General features: G+C 39.1%; 1 protein-coding gene across 3 annotated transcripts in view; it reads right to left on the bottom strand.

Annotated features, from left to right (window-relative positions):
* Positions 1–21,628, bottom strand: part of FASTKD1 (FAST kinase domains 1) — a 30,885-nt gene extending 9,257 nt beyond the window's left edge. Inside the window, exons 1-8 of one of the 3 annotated variants that reach the window (XM_059704186.1) lie at positions 21,551–21,628; positions 18,438–18,957; positions 13,920–13,988; positions 11,897–12,022; positions 7,176–7,574; positions 5,923–6,033; positions 4,608–4,739; positions 1,436–1,922 (exon numbers count right to left, since the gene is read on the bottom strand). In XM_059704186.1, coding sequence (XP_059560169.1) covers positions 1,436–1,922; positions 4,608–4,739; positions 5,923–6,033; positions 7,176–7,574; positions 11,897–12,022; positions 13,920–13,988; positions 18,438–18,814 — 1,701 coding nt within the window. In that variant the 5' untranslated portion in view covers positions 18,815–18,957; positions 21,551–21,628. Of the gene's footprint in view, positions 1–1,435; positions 1,923–4,607; positions 4,740–5,922; positions 6,034–7,175; positions 7,575–11,896; positions 12,023–13,919; positions 13,989–18,437; positions 18,958–21,504 lie in introns of all 3 variants that reach the window. The other 2 variants (XM_059704185.1, XM_059704187.1) reach the window with 2 other exon arrangements.
* Between the last annotated feature and the right edge of the window lie 791 nt (positions 21,629–22,419).

The following is a 22,419-nucleotide window of genomic DNA, read 5'->3' as shown; positions in this document are numbered from 1 at the left end:
TTTAAAAAATGAATAGGAAATGTCACTAATTTATATAATTTATATGATATCTGTGCATTTTGGACCCATAATGTAATTACAGGGGTTTCTTAGTTTAAAATAATCATAATTTATTTGTCTTTCATTCACTATTTTTCACTATTCAACTCACTCATCCAATACTACCAAGAAATATGCTAAACAGATAAGAGACTTCTATTTTCATTTGAGAGAATACGAAGTAAAAATCTTATAAAAACAATAACCCAAAAAGCAGCATTTCATAAGTAAGTTCCAGAAATGAATTTGTAAGAAAACGCACTGATAATTTAAGAATACAGCAGACCTGCCCTGGCCAGGTAGCTCAGTTGATTAAAGCATTGTGCCGATACACCAAAGTTGCAGGTTCAATCTCCATTTAGGGCAAATACAAGAAGCAAGCAATGAATGCATAAATAGGTGGAATAATAAATCAATGTTTCTGTTTCTCTCTCTTCCTCTCTCTAAAAATCAAGAAATTTTAAAAAATACAGTACACCCTAAACAATATGGGTTTGAACTACATGGATCCACTTATATGCAGATTTTTTCAATAAATATTGTAAATGTATTTTCTTTTTTACAAAATTTTTTTATTGATTTCAGAGAGGAAGGGTGAGGGAGAGAAAGATAGTAATATCAATGATGAGAGAGAATCATTGATCGGCTGCCTCTTGCAAACCCCCTACTGGGGATGGAGCCTGACAAGGAATTGAACTGGTGACCTCTTGGTTCATGAGTCAATGTTCAACCACTGAACCACACTGGCTGGGCTGATCTTAGTAACATCTTCTTTTCTCTAGCTTACTTTATTATAAGAATATAGTATATAATACATATAAGATACAAAATATGTTATTCAACTGCATAAAAAAATGGGACAACAAATCAATGTTTCTCTCTCCCTCTCTCTAAAATCATTAAAATTAATTTAAAAAACCAACACAGTAAACTATTAGTAGTTAAGTTTTGGAAGAGTCAAAAGTTATATAAGGATGTAATGATAACCCCCACATTGTTCAAGGGTAAACTGTACTGAAGTCAGTATAATTTTCTGATTTCACACTTTTCTCACACTTTTAAATATAGTTGTTTTTAAATAGTAAAAGTAGTATCACAGGATTACAGAAAATAAGAAAAAGGGAAAACAAAAAATTATTCATACTCTAATATCCTTCTTAATAATAACCAGTATTGCTTTTAGCAAATGAATTTTGATTACTGATTTTAACAATGTGTCCATATCTGTAATGCTGGAGAAAAAGGGTTTAAGAGGAGAAACAACAAATTGCTGAACCAAAAATTAAAGTTTAATTTTTAAACTTCAAATTCCAATCAAGGTGTCAAAGTACTTACGATACACATTTGTTTTTATAAGTTGACAACTATATAAAATGGTGTGACATTTCAATTTCACCTTTTCAATCTGCTGAAGGACCACTGAGGCTATCTTGTCAAGCAGCAAAGTATTGAGGTAGTTAGTTCTAGAAATAAAATATGCAATTCCCGCAACATTTGTGTAATTAATTTCATCCACCAAACGCTGTAAAGTAGCAAGTGTTTCTTCAAGAAGAGACTCAGAAAACCAGTCTCCTTTTAAAGATTTAAGTTCTTCGCATAACGAATTCAAATTGTTGTATTTTTGTAGTCTCTGATGCCCATAGTGATCTAATTTTTGAAGTAGTTTCAGCTGTTTTCCAGTAGTGTTATCTGGATACACATGACCACAATGAATCCATCTTAAAACAGATGTGGCAAAACTATTCAGGTCATTTAGGTCACACTGTGGTAAAATTGCTTCAATTCGAGATATTCCCACTTCATCTAAGTGAGGAGATGGAAGTTTAGAAATGGCACAGACCAGGATGGAAATCTCACTAGTTCTGACACTAATTTTCAAATAACTATAAAGAAAAGGAGGGAAAGTAAAAAGAACAAAATTAATACATTAGCAACAAAAACCAAAATATACATAAGTATTAAAATACAAATATGTATTTTTATTCTAACATCCATTATTATTCTAATGGATGGAGGAGGCTTAAAATACAAGTTAATTAAAGAAGGGTTAACTAAATCAAAGGTCCATAGAGTTACTAAGGGAAGCCTTAAGATAATATAAAGCACATCCCAATTTTTTTAATGCAAAAATAAAACCATAGTCCCTGAAAACAAAAAGGTCAGTATCAGAACAATGTTTTTTTCCCAGTGCTATTGCTAGAGACAGAATTTGGGCTGAATTTCTGATATGACCTGTCAGGAGTTGGTAGTTAGTACAGGCACCAGCAGACAGCAATCACTCAATTATACTGGTTCACATCCTACTTCTATCTAGGAAGTGAAGTCTTAAAAAAAAAAAAAAAAAAAAAAAAAAAAACAGAATTGACTCCATTCTTTATGTCTCCTTTCCCAAACATCCATGGTAAGATTCTTACCACCAGGACAGCAGTTGTTAAAATAAAATAAAAAACTGAGAGCTTTTAAAAATCTTTAGGGCCTTGGCCGGTATGGGTCAGTTGGTTGAGCATCATGCTGTGCATCAAAATGTCATCAGTTTGATTCCCAGTCAGAGCACATGTCCAAGTTGTGGGTTCAATCCCTGGTTGGGGTGTGTATGGAAGGTAATCAATGTTTCTCTCTCTTTACCTCTCCCTTCTCTCTCCAAAATCAATTAAAACATATTTTAAAAGAAGAGTTTTTAAAAATAAATACATAAATAAAAAATCTTTAGGCTCTGGCCAGGTAGCTCAGTTGATTAGAGCATACGCCAAGGTTGTGGGTTTGATCCCTGGTCAGCACATACAAGAATCAACTAATGGCCCAGCCAATGTGGCTCAGTGGTTGAGCATAGGCCTATAAACCAGGAGATAACAGTTTGATTCCCAGTCAGAGCATATGCCTGGGTTTCGGGCTTGATCCCCAATAGGGGTCATGCAGGAGGCAGCCAATCAATGTTTCTCTCTCATCAATGTTTCTATCTATCTCTCTATCCCTCTCCCTTCCTCTCTCTTAAATCAATAAAATATCTTTAAAAAAAAAGATAAGAAGTCAAACTGAAGGCCCCTAAATATGAGTTTTGCCTTTTTCAGCAGCTCCAATATTTTCATGTTATGCTATTCCTGCCGAAAAGAAGAACGGCTTGGCTTTTACTTTATGCATGCCCTACGGAACTCATCACCCGACTGGCCTCATTTCCATTTCAAAATATACCAAGTATAAGCATTGGCAGAATGGGCATGGGAAGAGATAAGTGTCTTAACATCAACACTAATAAAAGAGAAAAATGGTAATTGGCATACGAGCTACCCTTTTCATTGGCTAATCAGGGCTATATGCAAATTAACTGCCAACTAAGATTGGCAGTTAACTGCCAACAAGATGGCGGTCAATTTGCATATGTAGGCACAATGCAGGGAGGCGAAAGGGAAAGCAGGAAGAAGCCCCCTGCCACTGACAGTGATCGGAAACCCAGGGGGGAGCTAAGAGCTGCCTCCCAGCCATGATCGGAGAATCAGGTGCCTTTTCTGCCCTGGCCAGTGATAGCAGGAAGTAAGGGTGGAGCCAGCGATGGGAGCTGGGCACGGTCGAAGCTGGCAGTCCCGGGAGCTAGGGGTCCCTTGCCTGGGCCTAAAGCGAAGCCCACGATCGTGGGGCCGCTGCAGCTGCGGGTCCCCGCTGCCCGGGCCGAACGCCTCAGCCAGAGGCGTCAGGCCTGGGCAAGGGGCCGATCCTGCGATTGGAGGGTGATGGGGGTCAACGTCTGAGGGCTTCCAGTATGTGAGAGGGGGCAGGCTGGGCTGAGGGACACTCCCCCCACACACACACCCAGTGCACGAATTTCATGCACCGGGCCCCTAGTTTTTAATAAGCTATCCAATTCTACCTCCTAAAGTTCCAACAATTCTTTTTTTTTTTTTTTTTTTAATAAGCCATTTTTCAGTGAGCACAGAGGTGAATGGTACACTCAGGTCGACTTAAACACACACCACCTAATAGAAGCCACACAAACAACGCTTGTCGGTTGGGTTGGGTCCATTCTCTAGTCAGAGTCAATGGAATGAGGATGCTGCCAAAGGCTCAGAGTAGTCACAACTTCCTCAAGCAGAAGGAACAGAGTGCCTGGCCAGTGTCGCACAGTGGATAGAGCATTGGCCTGTGGAGTGAAGGGTCCCGGGTTCAATCCCAGTCAAGGGCACATGCCCAGGTTGCAGGCTCGACCGCCAGTAGGGGGTGTGCAGGGGGCAGCCGATCCAAGATTCTCTCTCATCACTGATGTTTCTAGCTCCCTCCCCTTCCTCTTTGAAATCAATACAAATATATTTTTAAAAAAAGAAGAAGTGACAGAGGTCATCCTCCCCGTGCTTTAAGCCACAAAAATGGACATCAATCCGGTATTAGCCCTGGGCAGCGTAGAAAGTGCAATGAAGCTCTTTGGAGGTGCTGGTGCCCGGCCAGCATCTCAGTGGGTAAGCGCTGACCTGTGCACCGGTTCCAACAATTCTTTACATAATTAAACCAAACTAGATTATAAATTGAAAGATTAGATTACAAAATGAAAGACTCAACAAACAGTTCTACTTTAATCTTACCTAAGCAATAATTCTCTGAGTTTCACAAAAAACTCTTTACTTTGGAAATGTAGAACAATCAATGCTTGAGTTATCTTCAATAACTCCATTGGTTTATAGTTCTCCAAATTCTTATGCAGAATTGAAGCAATTCTAAAAAGAATGATAAAACATCTATTATAACCAGTTCACTCGTTTACTTATTAAACATTTACTGAGGAGCTCCTTCACGCCAGACACACTCTGTGCTGGAGAGACAGCAATGAATGAGGCAAGGTTTTCTGTTCTTGAAGAACTGTCTCAAGATGGTGATAGAAATGGTGCCAGGCGAGTACTAGACTTATGGGAGGGGGGATCACTTTGTAAGTTATATAAGTGTCTAACCAGTACACCTTACACCTGAAACTAATATAATATTGTTTCAAATGTCATTGAAAAATAAAAATAAATTAATTTTTTAAAAGATGGTGATAGAAATGTAACAAAATAGAATGAGCTATCATCAATAAAGCATGAATGAAATATTTAATTATCAATAGTAAAAAGAGAGAAAAGCATAGTTTTACTTCCTAAATAAATAATCTCTCCAAAGAACCACCAAATTCCACATCCTCCAAAAAAATATTTACCAAGAGTTACTAACAATTATCAAAACTTATTTTTCGCCCTGACTGGTTTGGCTCAGTGGATAGAGCATTAGCCTGCGGACTCAAGGGTCCCAGGTTCGATTCCGGTCAAGGGCATATGCCCAGGTTGTGGGCTCAATCCCCAGAAGGGGGCGTGCAGGAGGCAGCCGATCAATGATTCTCTCTCATCGTTGATGTTTCTGTCTCTCCCTGTCCCTTCCTCTCTGATATCAATAAAAATATATTTTAAAAATAATAATAACGTGTGTGTGTGTGTGTGTGTGTGTGTGTGTGTTAAACCATGAATTTTTTTCCTTCTTAAATCTCAAGTTAACAAAAAGTTAATATGTGGTAGTATGATTTCAAGGTAACAACTGTGGTGTGAAACCAAGCTCACAAAGATGTCAACTATTTTTCAGAAACTGTCCTTTTGAAAAGTTGGATCCTGTTCTATGCTCTCAACTTTCCTAGATTATGATACTCTGTTTGAGAATAACAACAGTAGCAAATGAAATGAAAAATACTATAAACAATCTCAGAATTTCTATTTTGAAAAACAAACGGAAATAAATAATACCTTAAGTGTTAATTCCTTATTTCTTCAAAACCAACAGCTAGATTATGGGGAAAAAAATGTAATTTTTCCTCAAAAACATAGCTACTTATGAATGACAACTAAACTTAACACCATGAATTTCAGGAATGACTACTTTTTAATCAGACGTAAATTTCTGCTTTCCATCTCTTCCATTGCTCCAATCACTGCCAGGGCTTGCTGGCTGGTCAGCTCCTCTGACATCAATAATATAGTTGATTCAAGTCTAGAAGCAAAGAAGAAATTTTTAGGTTGAAAAATGGATAGTTTATTAAAAAATGTTAAAGTAACAGTTCTTAAGTAACAAATAGAAAATATGAAAAACTTAATTCAAATATGCTTTTCATAGCTTTTCCCAGCCACTTTAGTCCACATTTTTCTCACTTTTCTGTCTGCCCACAGCACTTACTAACTGTATCACTAATTTGAGTACTTATTCATAAACTATTTTGCAGAGTCATAGTATTTACATATTTCAATTATATATTTCTATCCTCCCAACTGGAATATAAAATCTTTGAAGGCAGGGACCCAGTTAAATTCAACTTTTGTACTGCTTTAGCATATGAGGTTTTAATAATATTTAGTGACAAAAAAAAGAGATTCCAATAAAGGTTTCTTAAATAATCATCTTGTTCTCATCGTGATAGTCTCTTAAAATGTATCTTTAAATTTCTCCATATATATTTCAAAGGATTCTTAAAAATAAAACTCTCCATGAAGTTTTGGCTCACAGAGTAATGATGTAGATACCTCTATTATGCAACTCTCTGGAACACCTGCTTAACTAATCCACTAATAGTACTTACCCATTTGCTCATATCAGTGATCATGTATACAGTATTTGCTCATTTTTTTTAATCTCTAAAATTTCTATCTACATTAATATCTAGCAATACTGGAAATTCTTCTAAGATGGGAGATAGATCAAATTCACTCAAACCTGGCATGGGAATATATGCCACTGTACATAATAAAAGCTTTTGATGATGAATGGGAAGACAAAGCAAAAAATGGTCTTGTTAACTACTATAATTCTGAATAGTCCACAGCCTACACTGGGCAGGGCAGTCTTATACCTGTTTTAAAGCCAGTCACATGACCTAGGAAGGGAGAATAAAGGTCCTTAAATAGTGTTCTCCCTCATCTATTGCCACAAGGGGGTACTGGCTCCCTTTCAGAACACAATAGCAGAGTGAGAGTTTGAGATGTAAATTAGGATAAATAGAGAAAGAATCAAGGAGCAGAGCATATGAGAATATTTTCCATTCCACAGTTGATTTTTGTGCCTTCCAGAACTACAAGATCTCAGCTTGAAGGCTCCATATAGTCTCCACAGAAAAGTAAAGCATTTTTAGCAGAACTTACTGTTTCTTTTCTTCAGGTCCTGCCACAGGTCCCAATACTACAAACAATTTGACAAAGGTAGCAGGCTGATCAAACAGAGGAATCATTTCAATTAGCCTCTTTTTAGTTATTAAAATAAATTCAAAATTATGAAATTGTAGAGAGTGGTATAGACTAAATATTTTACTGATGAAGTCCAAATCAAGGTCATTCACATTGCTTAAAAACACTTTATTACACCTTTCTAGTAGTGGATAATAACTATATTTAATATTTCTAAGGAATTGAACTATTCTTCTTGCAATGTTGACCTGGGAAGAATCTATGGTATCAAAAAGAAGTTCTGTTTTCTTCACTAATTGTTCTTGAAAACATTGGGATGTTAAAGAAGATATGCTGACCATCAAAACAGACAAAGACCTGAAAAAGGAAAAAGGAAAAAAATGTTTACATTATTTAAGAATAATGAACAAATCTAAGGCTAAAAAACTAGATATAGAAAGGAACTGGTAAAAATATCAGTTTTATAACATAATTTTTTTAAAATACTAGTAGAACTTGGCTCAGATCTCTGAGTAATTGAACCTCTTTGGATCAAAAAAAGCAATGAAATAATATTTTTTATTGAGTACATATACTATCTTGTTCTATAGATATCTTCTTTGAAGAAAAATGTTTTTTTTTAATTTTTTTCTTTATTGATTTTTTTTTGAGAGATATTAATTTGTTGTTCCACTTATTTATGCATTCATTGTACGTGCCCTGATTGGGGATCAAACCTTGCTGTATCAAGATGATGTTCTAACCAATTGAGCTACCAGGCCAGGACTAAAGGAAAATATTTTAGTGAAATTTACTCATAAATCACTGGACCAACAGCCCATGAATGTAACATTAAAAGTCTCATTTTGTATTTTTGGTAGTAGAACTTTGCTTTATTATTCTTGTCTCTGTATACCTGTAATCCTATATAATAAAAGCCTAACACACTAAGTGTCCGACTGTTCGTTCAACCATTCAACCGTTCAACCAGTCACTATGATGCACACTGACCATCAGAGGGCAGATGCTCCAACCGGTAGGTTAGCTTGATGCTGGGGTACGGATGATAGGTACTGGGCGAGATGGGTCGGACATGCCCTGGAGCCTTCCCGTGACCCTTCCCCAGCCCCGACTGTGCACCGGTGGGGTCCCTTGGCCTGGCCTGTGGGGATCAGGCTAAAACCCACTCTCTGACATCCCCCGAGAAGTCCCAGATTGAGAGGGGGCGCAGGCCAGGCCGAGGGACCCCACCACTGCATGAATCCATGCACTGCGCCTCTAGCTTACTAATAAAAATCTTGGTAAAATATATCTAACTAGGGGCCCGGTGCACGAAATTCGTGCACTGGGTGTGTGTGTGGGGGGGGAGTGTCCCTCAGCCCAGCCTGCCCCCTCTCACATACTGGGAGTCCTCAGGCGTTGACTCCCATCACCCTCCAATCGCAGGATCGGCCCCTTGCCCAGGCCTGACGCCTCTGACAGGGGACCCTCATTTCCCCCCATCACTGGTTCTGCCCCCAGCCCAGGCCTGATGCCTCTGGCCCAGGCGTCAGGCCTGGGCAGGGGACCCCCAGACCCCTCCGATTGCTGGCTCTGCCCCTTGCCCAGGCCTGATGCCTCGGCCAGAGGCATAGACCCCCATCACCCTCCGATCGCCTGATCGGCCCCTTGCCCAAGCCTGACGCCTCCGCCAGAGGTGTCAGGCTTGGACAGGGGACCCCCATCTCCCCCCTATCACTGGCTCTGACCCCCGCCCAGGCCTGAGGCCTCTGGCCCAGGAATCACGCCTGGGCAGGGGACCCGCATCTCCCTCTGATCGCTTGCTCCACCCCCCGCCCAAGCCTGATGCCTCTGAACCAGGCTTCAGGCCTGGGCAAGGGGACCATCATATCCCCCCAATCCCCGGCTCCGCCCCCCACCCAGGCCTGATGCCTCGGCCAGAGGAGTTGATCCTCATCACCCTCCGATCACCAATCACCAGATCGGCCCCTTGACCAGGCCTGAGGCCTCCGGCAGAGGTGTCAGGCCTGGGCAGGGGACCCCCAGCTCCCCGCGGTTGCAGGCTCCGCCCCTGCCCACGCCTAATGTCTCTGGCCTAGGCGTCCAGCCCGGGCAGCGGGGACTCGCAGTGGCAGCAGCACCGCAATCTCCCGCTCTGCCCCTGCCCAGGCCTAATGCCTCTGGCCAAAGCATTAGGCCTGGGCAGGGGACCCCCAGCTCCCCGCGGTAGCAGGCTCCGCCCCTGCCCAGGCCTAATGTCTTTGGCCTAGGCGTCCGGCCCGGGCAGCGGGGACCTGCAGCTGCAGCGGCCCCGCGATCGCGGGCTCTGCTTTAGGCCCAGGCAAGGGACCCCTAGCTCCTGGGACTGCCAGCTTCGACCATGCCCAGCTCCCATCACTGGCTCCACCCCTACTTCCTGCTATCACTGGCCAGGGCGGAAAAGGCACCTGATTCTCCGATCATGGCTGGGCGGCAGGGCAAAGGCGGCCCCAGGGCCACCTTTGCCCTGCCCCCCAGCTCTTAGCTCCCTGCTGGGTTTCCGATCACTGTCAGTGGCAGGGGGCTTCTTCCTGCTTTCCCTTTCGCCTCCCTGCATTGTGCCTACATATGCAAATTAACCGCCATCTTGTTGGCAGTTAACTGCCAATCTTAGTTGGCAGTTAATTTGCATATAGCCCTGATTAGCCAATGAAAAGGGTATCGCCGTACGCCAATTACCATTTTTCTCTTTTATTAGTGTAGATGATTTTATATATTTTAATGTTTCATGCTAAATTAATATTAATATATGACAGACAATACCAAACATGAAGTAGCATTTAATATTTCTTCACTCAATAAACTTAAAAAACATATATCAAAAAAAATAATAATTAAAAAAACAAACACATAAATCACTCTTCTGGCACTTGGGAGACACCAAAATTACAAAAGTGAGGTCCCTGCTTTCAAATGACAGTTCTTACATAATAAAAATCATCTTGTTCTCATCATGATAGTCTCTTAAAATGTATCTTTAAATTTCTCCATATATATTTCAAAGGATTCTTAAAAATAAAACTCTCCATGAAGTTTTGGCTCACAGAGTAATGATGTAGATACCTCTATTATGCAACTCTCTGGAACAACTACAAGAATGCATTCATAATGATGAATAAATGCAAAATGGAAAAGACACATAACAAGGACTCTGGTTGGGTGCTCAGTTGGAGGACGTCTCAATGTGCCAAGATTGTGGATTGGATCCCCAATTGGGACACACACAAAAATCCCTTCCTCTCTCTCTAAAAATCAATAAGCAAATTAAAAAAAAAAAAAGACATATAACAAATACCTGGGGCCCTAACCAGTTTGGCTCAGTGGCTAGAGCATCAGCCTGCAGACTGGAAGGTCCCAGGTTCGATTCTGGTCAAGGGCATGTACCTTGGTTGCGGGCACATCCCCAGTAGGAGGTGTGTAGGAGGCAACTGATTGATGTTTCTCTCTCATCAATGTTTCTGACTCTCTATCTCTCTCCCTTCCTCTCTGTAAAAAATCAATAAAATATATTTTAAAAAAAACAAAAAACAAATACCTGGGGATTATAATAGAAAACAACCTACAAAAAAAGATATGAAAATATAAATCTGAAACTATCGCAACCATTAGGATAGTGGAACTATTTACATATTCTTGTTTCCAAATTTCTTTTAATCTTTTCAAGAAAATAAATCTATTTTTAAAGACCCAGTTGTACAATACTTTGGCTTCTCTATTCAAATGTTTAATGTTAATATTAGCATTAGTTAGTAACCTAACATTGCTATTTGGTTTAACTATAAAGACGCCTAAAATTATTTTTCAAATTATATATATATTTGTAACAGCAGTTTGGAGTGAGGAAATGTCCAAATATTTCCTTAGATTTTCTAAAGAGGTCTATAATAATTTTTAAAGTTAAACAAAATTTACTTTACAATTTTTATTGTCTGCTTTTACGAGCTATTTTCATGTGTGTAGAAAAATGATAAAATGTAAAATTTACCATTTTAAACATTTTTAAGTGTACAGTTAAGTGGTATTAAGTACATTCACATTGTTGTACAATCATCACCACCATCCACCTGGAGAATATTTTCATCTTCTCAAACTAAAACTCCTTACTTATAAAATAATGAATCTCCATTTCCTCTCCGCCCAACCCCTGGCAATAGACATTCTACTTTGTTTCGCTGACTTTGACTACTCTAGGTAATCCGTCTTAAGCAGAATTTGTCCTTTTGCATCTGGCTTATTTCACTTAGCACAATGTCTTTAGGGTTCATCGATGTTGTAGCATGTGTCAGAATTACCTTCCTTTTTAAAGTTGAATGATATTCTAATGTAGATATATACCACAATTTGATTGTCCATTCTTCTGTTAAAAGACATTTGGGTTGTTTCCAAATTTTTTGGCAACTGTGACTAATACTGCCATAAACGCTGGTATATGTAACGGAGTAAACTGTTACAATATTGTGTTATACTTTAAATACTTTATCTTTAATTCCCACAACAACATTGCAAAGTAGATACATTACTATCCCTGTTTTATAAATGCGGACAGTGAACTTCTCAAAAAGTTAAAGTCACATTATTAGAAAGTGGCCAATCTAAGTGTGTATGCATACAAAGCCCAGAACCTTTCCACCACAACGCAAGGGCTTTCTAAATAAACTTACCTTAAGTCCTGTATGGTTTCCAAGTTCCTACTTACAATATCAGCTATTTTTCCCATTAATGGACTAAAATGTAAGTGTTGATCTACTAGGCAAGTGGAAAATTTTGCCAGCACATTCATATCAAACCTATTGAAGAAATATACAGAAGAGATCATTAGTATTTACTTTCTCTTAAAATACATAAAAAGTTGTAAAATAGCTGAAACCGGTTTGGCTCAGTGGATAGAGCGTCGGCTTGCGGACTGAAAGGTCCCAGGTTCGATTCCGGTCAAGGGCATGTACCTGGGTTGCGGGCATATCCCCAGTGGGGAGTGTGCAGGAGGCAGCTGATCGATGTTTCTCTCTCATCGATGTTTCTAACTCTCTATCTCTCTCCCTTCCTCTCTGTAAAAAATCAATAAAATATATTTTTTAAAAAAAAGTTGTAAAATACAAAATTATAAAAATATTATTATATTACTAATACATTACTACTTTAAAATGAATTTTTCTAAAATGTTATTTGTTATTTTTAAAGTAACCCATGCTGCCCAGCTGGCGTGGCTCAGTGGTTAAGCTTTGATCTATGAACCAGGAGGTCACGTTCGATTCCTGGTCAGTACACATGTCCAGGTTGCCGACTTGATCCTCAGTGAAGATTTGCCAAAATGAGCTTTGTTTTTCTCTCAGCTCTCTTATAAATGAAGAGTTCTCATATACTCTTGTATAATATAAATTGTATAGACTTCTCAATACTCAAGAATACCCTGAATAAATTTCACATTTTTTAGATGATTACTGATTATAACAACATGATGAAAATAGCTGAGTTTTGCCCTAGCCAGTTTTACTCAGTGAATAGAATGTCAGCCTGCGGACCAAAGGGTCCTGGGTTTGATTCCCGTCAAGGACACGTACCTTGGTTGCAGGCTCCTCCCCGGCCCGGGCTCTGGTGGAAGTACATGCAGGAGGCAACCAAGTGATGTGTTCTTCTCCCATCAATGTTTCTCTCTGTCTTTCCCTCTCTCTTCCACTCTCTCTAAAAAATCAATGGAAAAATATCCTCAGGTGAGGATTAACCAAAAAAAAAAGAAAGAAAGAAAAAAAATAGCTGAGTTTGTAGTTTAGGAAATAAATCTGAATTGATACTGCTTGCAGCGATGGACCTGAAAGCTTCTAAGTCACTGGTGAACTCTGCTCACTGCCTTTCCATAAGAAAAGAGAGATAGGCAAGTACCTACAGATGCTGTTAAAGTGTTTTTCTTTCTAGTAAACTGGTGTCTTCTTTTTTCTCTTTTTATTGCTCCTGAACATCTAGGTTTTAATTGACTGCCTATCACTCAGAAAATCGTTCTGAAGTAGAACTCTTCCAGAAAAGAAAATTCAAAAATGCCAGTCCATGATCTAATGAACAAAATAAACCGATAAAATAGAAACAGAAGCATGGATACATGGAATAGACTGACAGCTATCAGAGGAGAGGGGGGAAAGAGGGACTGGATGAAAGAAGGTGAAGGAATTAGCCAAAGAACATATATGCATAACCCATACACAGACAACAGTGTGGTGATGGCCAGAGGGAAGGGGGGCTGAGGGGAAGCTGGGTGCAGGTTAGCAAAGGGGGAAGAAGGGGGAGAGGAAATGGGGACACCTGTAATCATGTCAACAATAAAGTTAAAAAAAATGCCATTCCAGGAATAGCTGACTCTACCTTATTTATATTTTGATTAAGTGTAAATGTGGAAAAGCACATTATGTTCCCTACTCTCTTTGTTTTATGGTTGTCAGAAACAAATTACAGATGTCTCCCATGTTATTCCTTTTGCCTTCCTCCACCCAACCCTGCACCCCCCACCCCCCCAGGCATTCCCCATACTATTGTTTGTGTATGTTCCCGACTCTTAATTTAAAGAAGAAACATTTGAAATACTGTTCTTTCTCCCTCAAGGAAAAACACGCTCCCCATTTTTCCCCTACAAGATTTCACTTTGCTAACCCTGAAAAAAATAACCCTGATCTTAGGGGAAGAACTCAGAGTACTTGCCTTTCCAGTCTTCTCCACGCTTCTGTCACTAATGCTTCAACTAGTGGGTCATGGGACTCAACAGCAAACCTCAATAAAAACAAGAGAAAATAATTTTCTATATCTATGCATTTTAAAATTACTAAAAACACATGTAGTAAGAATTATAAGGCAAAAGTGAACTGCAGGTTATTATACTCTTAGACAGTCAGTCCTTATTTCTGATCTGCTTTCATTTCAGTATTCTGATCTCTTAGTACAATCTAATAAATATCTATACTTTATCTCATATCCCGTTAACCTTTTATCTGCTTGTGTCAATGCGCTCCACTGAACAATGAAAATGCTCAAAGATGCATTTCATGTTAAAAGTGCACATAGCCCTAGCCGGTTTAACTCAGTGGATAGAGCATCAGCCTGCGAACTGAAAGGTCCCAGGTTCGATTCCAGTCAAGGGCACATGCCCGGGTTGTGGGGGATTTGCAGGAGGCAGCCAATCCATGATTCTCTGTCATCATGGATGTTTCTATCTCTCTCTCAAATCAATAAAAATATATTTTTAAAAAACCCACAAATGTATTATTTAATAAACAAATAAATAAATAAATAAATAAATAAATAAATAAATAAATAAAAGTGTGCATAACCTGTCTTACTTTGCTCTGATTATAAAAATATTTCTTTAGGATAAAGTTTGTAAAATAAAGAAAAATTGTAATAGGGTAATAAAAATCAATTCTAACTCCGCTACTCATAAATAGCCACCATCATTTATTTGGAACAGTTCTCTTCAGTTATTTTTTCTACACACATGAAATATACAGACTTCTTTAACATTTCTATATCCTGCTTTTTTCAATAAGCTAATATTATATTGTAGGCATTTGTGTAAATTATTACATAGTACTCAGAACATAATTTTTAAATAGGTTTTTATTGATTTCAGAGAGGAAGGAAGAGGGAGAGAGAGATAGAAACATCAATGATGAAAGAGAATATTGACCCACTGCCTCTGATACACCCCTACTGGGGATCGAGTCCACAACCAGGTATGTGCCCTTGACCAAAATCGAACCTGGGACCCTACCATCCACAGGCCAAAGCTCTATCCACTGAGCCAAACCAGCTAGGGCAACATAATTTTTAATGGTTGTATATTATTCCATTAAGTGAATATAGTATCGTTTGGTTAAACATTCACCTATTTGAATTTTAGTTTTTCAATATTATAAACAACTAGTGGCCCAGTGCACGGATTCATGCACATTGAAAGGAAATTAATTAGAAGAAAGATTTGTGCGGTAATTACATTACCGCAAAAAATCACATATCAAAATAGTATATATAATATAGTATTATAAAATTAAAATACAAAATATTTTAATATTGCTATTCACCCTTTCTCTATAATAGAAGTGCATGGCTCAACGTTTATTTTTAAATTGCCAGCGTGTGTCATATGTACCGGCCAGTCAGTCGGTCAGATGAATGGACGGTCAGTCACTTGGCCTTTTATAGAGAGAGAGAGATAGAATTCATGCTGAGATGAATTTCCATGTACAAGAATCTTTATATGTATCTCAGATTACTCTTTTATGATAAATCACAGAAGCAAAATTATTGGATCCAAGGGTAGATTCCTCCCCCCCACCCCCCAACGGTAGTTTTAAAGTTCATGTTATACAGCATGGATGGACCTAGAGCAGTGATGGTGAACCTATGACACACGTGTCAGAGGTGACACGTAAACTCATTTTTTTGGTTGATTTTTCTCTGTTAAATGGCATTTAAATATATAAAATAAATATCAAAAATATAAGTCTTTGTTTTACTATGGTTGCATATATCAAAAAATTTCTATATGTGACATGGCACCAGAGTTAAGTTAGGGTTTTTCAAAATGCTGACACGCCGAGCTCAAAAGGTTCGCCATCACTGACCTAGAGAGTATTATACTAAGTGAAATAAGTCAGTCAGAGAAAGACAAATATCATATGATTTCACTCATATGTGGAATCTAAAGAACAAAAACAAACAACATAGAAACAGACTCACAGATACAGCGAGTAGAGTGGTGGTTACCAGAGGGGAGGGGAGGGGGGGGAATGGATGAAAATGTGAAGGGATTAAGAAGTACAAATTGGTAGTTACGGCTCTGCTGGTGTGGCTCAGTGGTTGAGCACTGACCTATGAACCAGGAGGTCACAGTTCAATTCCGGTACATGCCCAGGTTTCAAGCTTGAGCCCCAGTAGGGAGCATGCAGGAGGCAGCTGATCAATGATTCTCTTTCATCATTAATGTTTCTGTCTCTCTTTCCCTCTCCTTTCCTCTCTGAAATCAATAAAAATATATTTTTTAATTGTCACAGGAATGTAGAGTACACATAAGGAATGTAGTTAATAATATTGTAATGACTATGTATGATGCCAGGTGGGCACTTGAAATATCGGGAGGATCACTTTGTAAAGTATATGATTGTCTAACCACTATCTTATACACCTGAAACTAACACGAAATAATGCAGAATGTAAACTGTAATTGAAAAATAAAATAAGCCGAAACCGGTTTGGCTCAGTGGATAGAGCGTCAGCCTGCGGACTGAGGGGTCCCGGGTTCAATTCCGGTCAAGGGCATGTGCTTGGGTTGCGGGCACATCCCCAGTGGGAGATGTGCAGGAGGCGGCTGATCGATGTTTCTCTCTCATCGATGTTTCTCGCTCTCTATCTCTCTCCCTTCCTCTCTGTGAAAAATCAATAAAATATATTAAAAAAAAAAAAAAAGAAAAATAAAATAAAAAATAATAAAGTTCCTAACACATATTACACTATCAGCAACATATACGACAGGGGTTCTCAACCTTGGCTGCACATTAGAATCACCTGGGAATTTTTAAAATCCTGATTTCTGGGCCTCATCCTCCAGAAATTCTGTTTCTTTGTTATGGGGTGGGGCCACAACATTAGTAACAAAGAAACAGAATTTCCAGAGGGTGAGGCCCAGAAATCAGGATTTTAAAGATTCCCAGGTGATTCTAATGTGCAGCCAAGGTTGAGAACCACTGATATAAGAGTTCCTGTTCCAGTATAGCTTTTTTCAAATAAAATTATATTTTTTAGAAAAGAGTTCCTATTCCAGTATATCTTTACTAACAATGGATATTTTACACATGTAATTAAGCCACATATATCATATATTATATGTATAAAAGTTTTTCTTTTTAACCAATTTCAACATCTTTATAATGTTAATAAGGCTATATTATTTTATCTCCTAAAAATCAAATTTCAGGTTGAGTCTGAAGCAAAAATCAAACTACATCCTGTTTAAAAATCTTGAAAACACAATTACATTACTCTTGAAATCCTTTCCTTGTTAAAATACTAGAGACCCGTTGCACGAAATTCATGCACAGGTGGGGTCCCTAGGCCTGGCCAGCGACCAGGCCTATCGGGGCCATCTCGCCTGCCAGCCAGGGGGAGGGACCCGAAAGGTTGGCTGACCACCAGGGGCAGCTCCTGCATGGAGCATCTGTCCCCTGGTGGTCAGTGCACGTCATAGTGACTGATCAACCGGCTGTTCCAGTCATTCGGTTGTTAACAGTCGCTTAGGCTTTTATATAAATAGAGGACTTGAGGGAAACATAGAAATGCAGTTTTTAGGCAAATTACCAAGCAGCATTTCTCCTTCTGTGCCTGACACACACATCAGTGTTGTGAGATGTTCAACACAATGTTTTGTGGTTAAATAAGTTTGGAAAAGGCCCACTCAGAATTCAAATATACACTAGCATATTAATGGCTCGGAGGAGTCCTGCAATAAAGACCTGTTTAATTTTGTCTGGTTCGGCATGTTCCAAACTAACATGACCACTGAGAAAGCAAAACTGGTATTTTGCCCATCATCATTACATATTCTCTTCATGTACCTCAGAGAAAAAACTTTGCAATCTGAGAAAGACCGCCAAAAACAAGGGAGAACCACTCTTTTTTATTCTTACACATATCTCCCAAATAAGTAAAGCTTTAGACCTCTTTACTGTATGCTGACTCCCTAATAAAAACAACTTTATCTCTGCTTTGTGCAATGTCAACATCTGCAGCTACTTAAATAGCCCTTGCAGGTTGGATAATCCTGTGAGAAAACTATTTTTCCACCACTGAGACTAACAAACAGACTAGTTATAACTTTTGTGTGCTTTTTTACCCTTTATATAACTGCTGAATCCTTTATTTAGGGAGTTCAGTTCTTCTGAGGGCTTGATTCCCTTGCAAACAATGTAGCTTTTTTCCTTTTTAAATTTCTTCCCACCTTTATTGAGGTATGATTAACAAATATTGTATATATTGAGGTTGCACATGATGCTTTGAGACGCAAATATTGTGAAATGATTACCACAATCAAAGAATATTCTCTAAATAGCTTTAAAATATTAGATGATCAGAAAAACTATAAGAAAAAAATATAGTTTTCCATTTTAAAGAGATGTTTAGAAAATTAAATATAATCATGTTTATAAAATCTAAAAATACATTACTTACTGTTGTATCTGGTACAACACATTCACCAGGTTATCATCATTCATAAATTCCATTTTATTTGTGGTTAAATTATAAAGAGTAAGAAATTGGGGATGGTTTCTGATACATTCAACACTTTTTAACAAGCCAGTCTTCTGCTTCTGAAACTGCCAAAGTATATTAAATGCACATCCCACTTCCTCTTCTGAAATTATGGCTTTGTTTTCTTCAATAAGATCAAATAGTTGCTCTTCATTTGTACACTTATCCATCTGGTTAATTAATGGTTCACAACCGAAGAGTCGAAAACGTAACACTCTCCAAGAGAAGGAACAAATAGCTCTTAGGCGAAGCATATTTGTAAACAATGAGTCTGGGAAAAAAAGGTGCTTTTTCATTCACATCACAAATTTTCTTGGGTAAGGAAAACCATTTACAACTAGTAGCCAGGTACAATATGCTGGTATAAAAATAACTGTTTTTCCTTCATATTTTTTGCTTCCATTATGATGACTCCAAGTCCCACTCCAATATACAGCACCTGTAAAATAATTGGTTTAAGATGGCTATACTGAAATGATAAATATCAAATTAATTCCAACATTCAGATTAAAGTAACAAGTTTTTTTGCACTAACTAGAGATGTTGTTCTTAGTCTAAACTAGATAGTAGGGTTTGATCCAAAACTGAATGTCCAGAAAACAAGGCTTCTTTCTGCATTCCACTTAAAAAATGTTTGTTAGGAAATATAGTCAATAATATCGTAATAACTTTGTACGGTGGCAGACGGGTACTAAAGTTATCATCGTGATCACTTCATAAGGTACATAATTGTCAAAACACTACGTTGTACACCTGAAAATAATATAATATTGCATGTCAACTATAACTTAAAATTATTTTTTTAATGTTGTTACATCTAACATTTATTTTTTTTTAATATATTTTATTGATTCTTTACAGAGAGGAAGGGAGAGAGATAGAGAGTCAGAAACATCGATGAGAGAGAAACATCGATCAGCTGCCTCCTGCACATCTCCCACTGGGGATATGCCCGCAACCCAGGTACATGCCCTTGACCGGAATCGAACCTGGGACCTTTCAGTCCGCAGGCCGACGCTCTATCCACTGAGCCAAACCGGTTTCGGCTACATCTAACACTTAGATAGAGTTTTCAAATTTGACCATAACAGCAACAGGGTAAAAAAGTCTCAAATTCAGAACTGGTGTTTGGTGTGTTTTTTTTTAAGTAAAAGAGTGGCTCAGCTGGTTGAGCGTTTTCCTGTGCACCAAAGGGTTGCTGGATTGATTCCCAGTCGGGGCACATACCTGGGTTTACGATTTGATCCCCATTCAGGGAGCATACAGAAGGCAACCAATAGATCTTTCTCTCTTACATCGATGTTTCTCTCCCTTCCTCTCTAAGCATGTCCTCAGGTGAAGATTAAAAAAAAAAAAAAGAGTAAAACTGCAATAAATAAATATATCACCTTTAAAGTTTCTACCAAGAGTAATCATTAATTCAGAGCCATAATAAAAAAAAAATTCAGAAGGCTAAGTTTCTGGTATACTTGCTTTCAGCATAATTTCTTGTTCTTTTCTCCTGGTGCCCCAAAGTAACTCAAACAATTTATTTTTGACCTTAGATATACTAGTAGGTTTTAACCAATAAGCAAGATGATTAAAGGTCCAATCAGAAAATATGAAAAAAAAAACCCACAAGTAACGTAACAAGCTATGGTGAAGCAATACATGAACTAAAGATAATTATGAAAAATAATTTGTTTTAAAAATATATTATAGGCCTTGCCGGGTAGCTCAGTTAGAGCACTGTCCGGATACTCCAAGGTTGAGGGCTCGATGCCTGGTCAGGGCTCATATAAGAAGTAACCCAAAAAAGGAGACATACGTAATACTTTCAACAATAAAGAATTTTTTAAAAAAAGAACTAACCCAATGAGTGCATAAATAAGAGGAACAACAAGTCAGTGTTTCTCTCCTTCCTTCCCTCTTTCTCTCTCTTAGAATCAATTTTAAAAAAATAATTAAAACACAAATGCTTATATTTCTAGTTGAGAAACAATGGTTTTAAAGCTGGGACTAAAATCACATCATCTAATACTTCTGCAACATTCTAAAAAGGACTTTCATAATCTATTACGCCATTAAATTTTCCGGACCTGCCAGGTAGATATTGTCGTTTGCATCTTACAGATAAGAAAAGCTAGGTTGAAAAAGATTTAAAAACTACTCTAGTACTAGTGAAGCTCGGGCAATCATACCCATTATTTCGACTCTTTCAACTTGCACCCCTCATTACACTAACAACCCAACACTAAACGTACGCTCAGACTCCTCTCTATGACTGTGCCAAGCCCACAAGAAAAAAAACGGTAAGACCAAGTATTGGCGACTGTGTGGCAATCGGGACAGCGACCTGACCCAAGGCCACCTGGGTCACACACAACACAGAAAACCCTGCACAAAGCAAAGCTATCTTCAAGATTCTCCCCTCTCTCCACCACTGAAAGTGGAAGCAACTCAGTGATTACAATACCAGTGTCAAGTCTCCAGCTCAGCCCCAAGAAGTAACCCTGGGGAAGGCATTTAACCAAAGGAGGGACCTTGGGGCTATCAGTGAGAGATAGGTGCCATCTGCCAACTGGTTTAGATTATTCCCGGTCACTTTAGTATAGATGGTTCAGTACAGGGTAAGTGGTGATGCCCTTCGCCAAGTGACGGGCACCCTCCGCGCCCCGCACACAGCAGCGCTGAACGAATAAACGTGGTCTCTCGGCTCGGCCGGCGTGGGCTCAGCCCCGGCCCGGGATCTCGGCGCTCTAAAAATATCCAATCACCCAGAAGGCCTCGGTTTCTCAGGTGAACCCTGTGCCCGGGCCTGAAAACATGCTGGTGGGAAAGGAAAATCCACCGCAGCGACCTGACCCTGACTTGCCCGCAAATACTTCCTCCAACGCCCTGCAACTTTTTAGAAGGATCCACGCGAAAGCTGGTAACGATAGGTCAGAAGTAAAGGCTATTCCTGATCCCCAACAATAGACACAACGGGCTCAGTGGTGTTGCTCACCCTTCCCTCATAGCACAGTTGTTAGTCTTTACTCGAGAGACATCACCTTTCCTCTGGTGCTGTGCGTCCCCAAACCGGAAAAAAAATGCCGGTGAGCACAGCGTGCAAGGCGGAATGCAAGCACTACATGCCCCAGAGGACGTCGCGGCAAAGTCGGGCGAATAGATGTCGCTTACGCGTTTGGAGGAATTATGGGCATTGTAGTTCCTCTTTGAGAGAGGTGCTGGGCCCCGCATCCAGAGTTGTTTAAGTGTTGCAGGTCGTTTAGGTCAGTGTATCTCAGCTATCTGAGGTTTTCTCTCAGTCATGGAAGACCGGCATTTTTATAATATACAATAAAAATTAATATTTAGAAAAATAAAATTTGAAAACGTAAACATGGAAAAGACACGTGTGGAATTTTGTTTCTTACTACAGTACAGGGATGAAACAGCACGACCTATGACAATGCCCTTCAATCAAAGACCACCAGGAATACACCTACAATTAAACAAATTTGACTGGTTGCAATGAAGCAGAACACACCCCAGGGGATGTTAAATTAAGGTGTTAAGAGGAACTTATAGTTTTTAGCCTTGTGTTAAATGATTTGGGGAAGACTTAAGAGGGGCTTTTCTCTACATTGGGTGCTATGAGGAAGCAAGGGTAAATGTATTACTAGGTTTTTAATTGTGTTTTGTGTTTTTTAATCCTCACCAGAGGACATTTTTCCCATTGATTTTTAGAAAGAGTGTGTGTGTGTGATGTGGGGGGGTGGGGGGAGGGGAGGCGGGCGGGAGAAAGAGAGAGAGACACATAGATTGGTTGCCTCCCACACTCTTCCCCACAGACCTGGAATTAAGCCTGCAACTCAGATACATGCCCTTGGCTAGGAATCAAACCTGAGGTCCTTCAGTGCTCCAGCTGATGCTCTAA

This window comes from Myotis daubentonii, chromosome 7 (assembly GCF_963259705.1).
Source record: "Myotis daubentonii chromosome 7, mMyoDau2.1, whole genome shotgun sequence".
In the NCBI taxonomy this organism is placed as follows: domain Eukaryota; kingdom Metazoa; phylum Chordata; class Mammalia; order Chiroptera; family Vespertilionidae; genus Myotis; species Myotis daubentonii.
Note: the sequence above shows the minus strand (reverse complement) of the source record. Positions and strands in the feature narration are given on the sequence as shown.